Source organism: Hibiscus syriacus, unplaced genomic scaffold (genome assembly GCF_006381635.1).
Source record: "Hibiscus syriacus cultivar Baekdansim isolate YM2019G1 unplaced genomic scaffold, ASM638163v2 tig00111774_pilon, whole genome shotgun sequence".
Lineage (NCBI taxonomy): Eukaryota > Viridiplantae > Streptophyta > Magnoliopsida > Malvales > Malvaceae > Hibiscus > Hibiscus syriacus.
Window position 1 is genome coordinate 3,909,300 of NW_024063175.1, and position 11,171 is coordinate 3,920,470.

Genomic DNA, 11,171 nt, shown 5'->3' on the forward strand with positions numbered 1-11,171 from the left:
AGATTTAGCTCACCAAGGCAAGGTGTATCTGAAGAAGTCTGAAGTCGGTGTGACGAAACCGCCTATGTCACAAGCCAGCTGGATGACCTACTTCACGTGCAAGCAAGCCTTAATTATTCTGACAACCGCCTTTCCTTTTTAGTCTGGACATTTAATAATGATCATTTAAGGAAACTCCAAAAGCATGCAAAGCCCTAGGAGATTTTTCCTTATAAATAACCAGCCGTAGCCGCCAAATAGAGGATGCAAGGAAGAAGAGAAAAACGCTTTATCTAAGGCGTGAGCGAGCAACTACAGTGCTTCTTCACATTCTACCCACCGACCTTCCTTGGTGTCCTCCATAACCAGATGTTAGCAGAGCGGTGATCAGGCCTCGAGAGAGGGTGATCACCAAGGCATGCGTAGCGCTGATCAGAATCGTCGTGATAGAGCCCTCGGTTTTAGGAGTCGTTCTTCTTTTGTTCTTAACTCTTTATCTATTTGGGGTTGTACTAAACGTTAAATTTTGGATGATCTTTGATAGCACCATGAATGTCTTACTTGGTGTTAAACTTTGTTTTGCCTGAACAATATTTTTATGTTTTTTGAATAATGAATTATGTTTGCTTATGTCTGTTTTGCGCATCGAGAGATCACCTGGGGTTTTCGTAAAACATGTCTTGGCAATGTAAGAGCATTGAGAGATAACCTTTTGTCTAGATAGTGATTCTTAGATTCGAGAGAATTAAGATAGAGCCACGTGAGCAATGGAATGAATCCGGGATGGTGAAGTTCTAACTTGTTACCTTAGAGATAAAGAGTAAGTTTCAATCTACTAAAAGGGATAGACGCTAGAGTAGGATAGACAATGTCTATAGATTACGCTGAGAGGTATTGTTACAACAATAGTTTGACAAACCAAGGGTTGTAGTTAACGCTGAGGAGTATTGCCATAACAATCGTCTAAGAATACCTAGTAGTCCTGTCGGGCAGCTTTAGCAAGTCATAATAATTCATTCTAGACTTAGGAATAATTATTACCAAAGCAAAAATTTAGCATCAGTGCTCTGTGATATGTCTGAATATGTGAGGTTATTTGCATATATTTGAATCAACACTTGTCTTGTTTTATTTTATTTTAGTATTATGCATACTTATTTTGCCTCGACCAAACTTTCCTGTAATCGTTAAATCACATATCTGTTTATTAATATTAGTTATTGAACTGACAATCTAGTAGGACTTAGTTTGTGACACTAGTTCTAGTTGTGGTGAAAATATATTTCTGGACCAATCCCTGTGGAGACGATACTCACTTACCCTATATTACTTGAATTGATTGTGTATACTTGCACAAATTTTCTTGCCTTAACATATACATTTACAAGCGATCAACATTCAAACCCCATACTCTTCTCTTGCAGAGACCACTATAGCCTTTTTCTCTCATGAGGAAATTATCAAAAGGCTTGGCATTCAGGTATGAATAGGAGCGGACAACATAGGGCATCTTTTGTGTATGACATTGTAAAACTGCCTAAACTACACTTCTGTTGAAGACATTCAGTGATGATCCTAATCTTCACAAATGTAATAGTAGAATAGATTAATTTAGTTTAGGTTAGTTGTTTGGGTACTGATCTCTAAATATGGGATTTCCTTACTATCAAAGACACCTAGACTATAATAGGTTCTTCTCGATGAGCTTAAGAAATTCTGAATCTGAATACTCAAGAGGTTAATAAGTTATTACTATAGATTATACAATAAAGCTGAGCTATTCCGCTAAAGCAATTGGTTATAGAGGCAACTCACTCTAAATCGATGTGCAATCTTTTTTAATTTTCTGCAAAAGCTTCCACTAAATTTTTTATTGCTAATTCACCCCTCTCTTGGCCGATTCGTCTATTGATTAACTCAATAGAGTCATTTATTTTGTATCTTTTAGTATTTAAGTTATAAATAGATTTATATTTATTTAAAAAATAGACACCACTAATCATTTTTTTTTCGAACCATAGAAACATTATTGACATAAAATGAATAATAATTATTCTTAATAATTATCTCAAAACTAATATTGCCTAAACAAGAAATTGAAATGTTATTCTTTAAACTAGGCATAAAATAACAATCCTCTAAGAATAAATAAAGTCCACATGCAAAGATAATGCAACAACTCTTGCTCCATTTCCAACTCGTAAGTTTATATATCCTACAGTTGGATTCCTTTTCCTTTGTAGTCCATGTACCAAATTAAAAATATGAGAAACGAAACCCAAGAAATATATATTGATAAATTAATATCAATAGTATAAATACATGACATGTACTTTTTTTTGTCTTATGACTTCTTCAAGGTAGACAAGGTAATTCCTCTTCTAGTGTCCAATTTTATCAAAATAGAAACATTTTCTTCTTTAGCAATTCCTCCTTTAGGTTTTAAAGCATTCATTCCTTTGGATTTGGTTTTCCATTGCCTTTAGATTTTCTTCGTAGCCTTAGTTTTCCCTTTCATTTGTCCTTGCAAACCATCAGAATAGGCTAAGGTCCAAATTTTATCATGTTACTCTTAATAGTTTTCAACATAATGAGTAATTGTGGCAAAATCTTGTCGATTTCATTTGTATTGAAATTAAATACAAATTAAATAGAACTTTCTCAAAACGATTTCAGGATAATATCGGTGGCCAATTCATCACCCAAGGGGAATTCCAATTTTTCAAGGTTTTTCAATATAGTTGTTGCGTTTTGTGCGTACTATAAAATTATACACGAAATAATGTGCAAGTGTAAACAATCACTCAAGTAATAAAGTGATGAGTGAGTATCGTCTCCGAGGGATTGGTGGAAATTACAAATTTTTACCAAAGCAAAGCACTACTCTATCTAAGTATAGTTAGTAATGGTATGTATAATGAGAGATGTCAAGACAATAGATATTGGTGGGGATAGAATGATGGTATGATGTGGCAGCAAATGGTGATGTCGAGGCAAAATGGATGTAAATGTCGTGGCAAAGAAAATAGTGTGTAGTGAAATAAAGTGAAAATATAAAGGCAAAATAAAAAGGTAAATAATGGATTTAACTAGAATGACTTGACAATCCTCACACAACAATCTACTACGGGAATGAATGATAGGAGTCACTTGGGAAACTTAAGTTTAACTTCTCATGATGATATCACTTCTATGTTTTACTTGCCCGACAGAGTTTACTAAAGGTGCCCTATGCCATCTCTAGTCAAGGAACTTGACAGGTTGAGAATTCCATGGCAATACCTATTCGCCTTAGAAGGCGCATAGATCCTATCAGTCTAACAGAATATGTCACGACAATACCATTCAGTATTGATACTAACATCTACCTTCTTGACCTGTCACTACTCTTTTTTGTCGATTGAAATCCTAGCCTTTTTTTTAAAGGTGAATTAGGCTCAGTTACTATCTAAAACCCATTGCTTATGTTGATCCTCCTTAGTTTCTCTCGAATACTAAAGATGAGCTACTTAGTTTCTCTCAAACACTAAGTATTTCCTAAGTAATGGCAACTCTTATAACTCCTACAACTTTAATACATTAAGCACCATAAACAAAACAAATAAAATCATAGAAAAAGAATAATCATCCAGTAAGGAAAAAGATTAAACATCTGTGGTGAACTCCCACCAAATAAAGCTAGTTCATGGTGGGGTTCAAATAATCCATGAAATAAATCATAAAATCCATTTGTTCCTTGCAAACCAATTCAAATGAGAAATAACAGCAAAGGGGAAGGAGTAAAAACCCTTCGATGTGGACTTTTGGAGCTCTCATCGGCCACCACAAATCGCCTTAGCTCGCTAGCTCCTCTCGGGCGCCTAGCTCACCACTTCTTAGAGCTTGTTAAAAGACGAATACCACTAAAAATGGAGGAAAGAAAAAAAGTGGAGAATATGAAAAAGATGAAGATTTTTCTGTTGGAGTGTGTATCATTTTTCTCTCTCTTGTAAGGTGTCCTTTAATAATAAAAATATCTAAGGGTATTCTTGGTATTTTGCACTCAAAATACCCATCATATCTCTAAAGTCATTCCTTGGGCGTGAAGCTTATCTCTACAGGTGGCAGTGGACCTTTTCAGGTGGTTACAAGCAGCATACACGTGCTTTGACATTTATCCTCTTGTGAAAATATTTTTTTGTCCTTTTCTACGCCATAAATGCCAAGGCATTTCAATATGCTTTAGTAACGTGTGATGTCACGACATTCCTTCCCAGCTTACCCTTTTTGCTTGTTATTTCCTACACATCATTAAAAACCACACCTTCCTCATCATACATCACCTTAATAAAATAACACAACCATTGCAAATGCAATTATATACAGCTACATGCATCTAAAATGACCTATATGAACCATTAAAAAATAATAAATTAAGTGAAAGAGGCCTTAAAAGTAGTTTTTACGGAGTTATCACACCCCTAAACTTAAGTTATTACTTGTCCTCAAGCAATGGATAGAAATTAACACAAATAAAATGTCATGGCAATTTTCAACAAGAATACAGTCAAGACAAAAATAGAATTTCAACCCTTCAAAAAATTGGCTTCAACATACTAGACATATCAAGAAATCAAGTACTTTTCCCTAGGTCATGATTATTTGTGGCTGTGTGTGTATTATTGTATCTAATCTATACTTAATAAATTTAAGCAATTTCTAATTAAGTTATATAGTTTTTTCCAGACATTTACTTATTCATTAAGCACATTTATACTCCCTTTTTACTTTTTACTTTTTACTTTTTTACTACGAGTAAAGTCAGCCCATCACACCTACCATCCCATACTCTAGGTGAAATGGAGTATACCTTCCACCCCCAAGCTAGTCAAGTAGAGTCATCCCATGCCTACTTTCATTCACTCATATGGACATGGCTGTCATTTATTAAAGAAAGTTCCAGACACTGCCACAGCAAAGAGGAGTGTCCCTCTATAGCTATGCCGAAGTATTTATTCATAATTTTATACATAATGGATTTCTCATTGATCTATCCTTTCAGCATAATTCCAAATTTCAAAGCCAATGCTAACTAGAGTTCATTCATAAAAATTTCCTAAATTCCTTAAGTATAGAGGGCATACAATCGTGTAAGAATAATTCACAAATCATCAAACTCTAGAGTCAGTTCTATCATTCTCAACATTTTTTTACATTCAATTTCTCGTTTAAAAAGTTAATCATCATCGGGTATCACCAAAACATTTTGTCTAATTTTCCTACTACTTACTGATGCCATGGAAAAATATTATGTTAACACTATAATGCATATGTTCTACAAAGAACACTACCTCCCCCAAACTTGAAAGAAACATTGCCCTCAATGATTAATAAAAAAAATTAAGAAATGAAACTAAATGCAATGTTATGGAATGCAAAATGAGTACAAAGTAAGGTACCTCAATTTTTTTATGGTGGTGCCGGTGTTACGGTGGAAGTGCTTTGAGCTCCATGACTTGTTATCTTTCGGAGGGTGCAGGGTTGGAATTGAAAGAATTTGAATGATAGTGAGCAATATTAACATGCCCCACTGATGTCTTAGTGCAACGGTTGGTACGACGAGCGGAAGGAGGTATAGGTGCAACAACTGGACTGGGGTTGGTTTGGATAGTTCCATAGGAAACTCTGGAGTAGGGGACTGGCTCAGCAATGGGAGGATCAACATCATCGGGCTCAGGATATGCATTAGCATCAAATGCTGGTAGAATTTCATCCGAGAAACCTGGGAAATTTCGTCCGATGTGGGTAAGCATTTCTTGAAACATGGAATCTACGACAGCATCCCTGTGCTTTATATAGCCAAAGAAAAATTTTTAAATTGCCATGTAGAGTATGCAAATGAGTCTTTGTCTGCTGGAGAGTTTCGTCGAGAGCAATATTCTTGCCTCGGTATTAGATGGTTTGTCATCTTCAGACGCTTATATTGTAGTTTCCTTAGATTTAGGGTTAACCAAACCCAATAAAATTGGCAGCCATGCTCTTGTTATGCCCGAGACCCCATAAAATACCTCATCAAAACTACTTTAAGAAACATTTTTCCTTCGACAGAGTGTGGTAATAAGATTTGGAAAGACTAAAGATCTAGCTTTCTTACTCAAGCATTCATGCACTTGTTCAACAATTATTCTACCCACATCAATAGGACGTGTAACCAAAATTGAGTGTAAAAGAATTAAGCGTAGAAAGGTTACCGTTGTATTGTGGGCAGTTGACATGAGTTTATGCTTCATGAAATGGTTCTAAAGCTTTGTGCACGATTGAAGGCATTCCTGATTAACAGAGTAACGCCTGGTCTATCGATCGTTCCAAGCGGTATTCGAAAAAATAAATCCTCAAGGATCCCGTCATATGTTGCACTGTTGGCATCTCTCTCAAAGTTTGTATGTTGATCTTCAACACCCTGTAAATGAAAATAGTGATTAATGGCAGAGGGTGTAAACCAAATATATTTACCTCGAATGGAAATGACATGTTGATTTGGTTGGGAAATATTAGCATAAAACTCTTTCAATAAAGAAGCATTAACGGGGTTGGGGTGCCTTGCAAAGTTGTGCCAATTCAATAGCTCAACAATGTCCATCGCGTCTGGCCCAAAACCACCATCTTGTTCCTCAGTGAAAATGAACCCCAACTCAAAGAAAAGCTTACGATTCTTGAAAATTTGAAATCGCTCATTTGCCACATCTTCTACAAGCTGTTGAGGAATCATAGTTTCAGCTTCCACGGCTCTCGTTCGTACCATTTTTATAGCGATTTGAAGGAAAAAATCATAAAAAGTTAAGAGCTTGTTTTGCTTAAATGGAGTTGGTTGTGGAGGAAAATGAGAGAAGAAGAAGATGAAAAGGAAAAGTTAAAAGAAATGATGGAAGAGATGGAGTGAGTGGACAGTTGAAAAGAAATGAGTGGATGGGGTAAATGGGTAGGTGGGAAAAAGAAAAAGTAAATTGTAAAAATTAATGAGATGTGAAAGGACAATGCAGGGAGAGAAATAAAAATAAGGAAATAAAATAAAATAAAATAAAGAAATAAAGTAAAACAAAATATTTTCCCCCTTAAATTTTTTTATTGTTTTTTCCTTCCTTGATAACCGTTCATTCATACAACCTCGATACTAGTGGGTCCCTACAATAAAAAAAACTGCCATTATCCATGAATAATAAAAATAAAGATAAAGATAAAAGAAAAATAAATTTTTTATTTATGCACAATCAACAGAATTCGATGTCATGGCATTGAATTTTATTCGTGGTTCTGGTACACTCAGACTTCATGTAGATACAACACCGACTTATCACACAGCATTGGAGCTCTATTGTAAACATTCAACTACTGACCATTGACCTTAAATATCATCCCATCGTCGACATTTTTTATATCAATAACTCCATGGGGATAGACATGATGCACCTCAAAAAGATCTGACCATCTAGATTTGAGCTTTCCAGATAAGTGCTTAAGTTTGGAATTGTAAAGTAACACTTGGTGCCCAACATGAAAATGTTGTGGCATAACTTTTGGTCATGCCACTTTTTATTCTTTTACTTGTATATCCTGGCATTCTCATAAGCTTGTGCCCTAAACTCTTCCTTCTCATTGAATTCCAGCAATCTTTGCTCCCCAGCTAATTGATCATCAAAATTTAACCTCTTAATGGCCCAATACGATTTATGTTCTAGCTCGACGAGGAGGTGGTAGGCCTTCCTATACACCAACTTGAAGGGTGACATACCCAGAGGAGTCTTAAAAGTTGTAATATATGGCCAGAGTGCTTCATCTAACTTTGGTGACCAATCATTCCGCCTCAGATTCATCATTTTCTCTAATATCTGCTTTATCTCGTGGTTGGATATTTCAACTTGGCCATTTGTCTGTGGAAGGTATGTTGTGGCAATATTGTGATGGACACCATATCTTCTCAATGCCTTGGCAATCAACTTTTTATCAAAGTGGGTTCCTTCATCGCTAATGATGGCTCGAGGTACTCCAAATAGAGTGAAGATATGTTTATACAAAAACTTAAGTACAGTTTTAGAATCATTATTTGATGTCACAATAGCCTCCACCCACTTGGATATATAATCCAAAACAAGCAAAATGTATAGATTGCCAGCTAAAAATAGGAATGGTCCCATGAAATCAATGCCCCAAACGTCAAACAACTCAATTTCCAAAATGCCTTGTAGTGACAATTCATGTCGCCTAGATATGTTTCCAATGCGTTGGAAACGATCGCAAGACTTGTAAAATTCCTGAGCATCCTTGAACAAAGTTGGAAAATAAAGCCTGAATGCAAAACCTTGGCAGCAATCCTTGCTCCTCCAAAATGGCCTTCACTTGGGCCATATGATAATTATATAGAATGTCTCGTTGTTCTTCTTCAGGTACACATTGTCTAATGAGTTGGTCATCACAATGTTTGAATAAATATGGCTCATCCCAAAAGTAAAACCTTGCATCATGCTTGAATTTTTTTCTTGCCCTGGCTATTCAAATCAAAAGACAGTATACCACTAACAAGAAAATTAACAAGGCTAGTGTACTATAGAATTGTCGTGGCATATAAAATTTTCTCATCAGGTAATTCCTCTTGAATATCTACAATGTCATGGCATTCAGAATTGTTCAATAGCCTAGATAAATGATCAACAACTTGATTCTTAGTACCATTTCTATCTACAACCTCTAAATTAAATTCTTGCAAAAGTAAGATCCACCTAATTAGTCTAGGCTTGGCATCCTTTTTGTTCACTAAGTATTTTATAGTTGAGTGATCAATTTGAAGAATAACTTTAGTGCTTATTAGGTATGGTCTAAATTTATCAAATGCAAATACTACGACAAGTAATTCTTTCTTGGTGGTTGTGTTATTCATTTGTGCCTCATTCAAGGTACAACTAGCATAGTATATGACATGAAAAATTTTACCTTGGCGTTGTCCCAAAATAGTTCCTATGTCATAATTGTTTACATCACACATTAACACAAATGGTGATGTCCACTCAGGAGGAACTACAATGGGCGCTAAGATCAATCATTACTTTAGCTCAGTGAATGTACCTAGACATAACTCATCGAACACAATGGGTTGGTTGTGTTGAAGCAAAGTGCATAAGGGCTTAGAGATTTTGAACAATTCCTTGATAAATCTTCTATAAAAGTCAGTGTGTCCAAGAAAATTCTTTATGCCCTTGACAGAGTTAAGCAGTGGCAATTTTTTTAATTTCTTCAGTTTTCACTTGTCCACGTCAATGCCCTTGTAAGATATCTTGTGCCCTAAAACAATGCCTTTAGTCACCATGAAGTGACATTTCTCCCAGTTTAAAACCAGATCAACCTCCTCACATCTCTTAAGAACTTTTGCCAAATTACCAAGGCATCGCTCGAAGTCACCTCCAGAAATAAATAAATCATCCATGAATAACTCAAGTAAGTCCTCAACCATATCAGAAAAGATGGCTTACATGCAATTCTGAAAAGTTTTCAGGGTATTACAAAGTCCAAAAGGCATCATTCTGAAGGCAAAAGTGTCATAGGGATAAGTAAATATAGTATTCTCATGGTCCTCTAGTGCTATGACCATTTGATTGTACTTAGAATATCCATATAAGAAACAGTATAATGATTTGCCTGCCAATCGATCCAACATTTGATCAATAAATGGTAGAAGAAAATGGTCATTCTTTATAGCTTTGTTGAACTTACAATAATCCATACATATCTTCCATCCAATGACAGTGCGAGTAGGAAATAGCTCATTATCCTCATTAGTAACTACAGTCGTGCCACCTTTCTTTGGCACACATTGGACATGGCTCACCCATGAGCTATTAGCTATAGGGTAAATCACTCCAGCATCAAGTCATTTAAATATTTCTTTCATTACCACTTTCTTCATAACAGGGTTGATTCTTCGTTGTGGTTCTATCGAGTTTCCATGGCATTCTTCTAGTAGGATCTTGTGCATGAAAATCGTGTGACTAATCCTTTTTAAATCAGCCATAGTCCAACCAATCGCTTTTTTATGCTGTGACAAAACACTTAACAAACTTTTCTCTTGGTTAGTAGTAAGGTTAGAGAAAATAATCATAGGTAAAGTATTATCAATACCAAAATAAATATATTTAAGATACCCTAGAAAAGGTTTAAGCTCTAGGGTAGGTTCACGCAATAACAATGGCTTAGGAGGAATAAATTCATCAAAATTCAGGGGTTCAAAGTTCATAACTGATCTAGCTAGTAATAAGTTGGATTATTCCACCCCAGCTAGCAATTTGTTATGCTCCTCCATGCTTTCATCATGAATTGAACATTCCTTATCTGCTAGCTGAATAAAATTGTTCTGGCAAAGTTGTTTGGTTTCTTCTTCAATCAATGAATTCATTTTAAAAATGCCTTGGCATTCTTCAGGGTTAACAGCATACTTGAGAGTACGAAAACCATTGACAGCCACACATTGGTCGATCACTCTCAGGGTAAGTTCACCTTTTTCGCAATCAATAAGAATACGACCAGTGGCTAGGAAAGGCCTACCCAAAATTATTGGTGCCTTGTCATCAACTTCACAATCAAGGATAAGAAAGTCGACAGGAAACATGAATTTATCCACCCTCACTATAACATCCTCGACTCTCCCTTCAGGTCTAACATGGGATCGATCGGTAACTTGTAGAATCATAGTGGTGGGTCTCTCATCTCCTATGCCAAGCTTCAAGAATATAGATTTCAGCATTAAATTCTCACTTGAACCAAGATCACATAGTGTTTTTCCAACGAAATTAACTCATATAGAACAGTGAATAATGAAGTTGTCCGAATCATTTTTCTTTGGTGACAACTTACTCCATGAGAAGCAATATTTTTTGCCATTGCAACTGTCTCATACTTCACCACTTTACTTTTCTTAGAACAAATTTCCTTAAGAAATTTGGCATAAGTCGGCATTTGTTCAATAGCTTCCAAGAAAGGTACGTTAATATGGACTGATCAAGAATATCCACAAACTTTTTGAATTAAACTTCATTGTTGTTATTCTTCAGTCTTTGCGGGAAGGGTGGTGAGGGTTTAACTTCCTTAACTGTGGGAGTCAGAATTGCTTTTGCCTTGACATTAGAATTTAGTGCCTCGACAAGCTCACTAGTAGAATCCTCCTCCTT

General features: G+C 35.7%; 1 protein-coding gene across 1 annotated transcript; it reads right to left on the minus strand.

The window, feature by feature from the left end:
* Positions 1-7,556: 7,556 nt before the first annotated feature.
* LOC120170213 lies at positions 7,557-10,959 on the minus strand. Its single transcript, XM_039178192.1, has 5 exons — positions 10,858-10,959; positions 10,411-10,723; positions 9,314-9,408; positions 8,043-8,276; positions 7,557-7,952 (listed from the first exon to the last, which is right to left on the minus strand). The coding sequence occupies exons 1-5, from the start codon at positions 10,957-10,959 to the stop codon at positions 7,557-7,559; spliced, it is 1,140 nt and encodes a 379-aa protein (XP_039034123.1).
* Between the last annotated feature and the right edge of the window lie 212 nt (positions 10,960-11,171).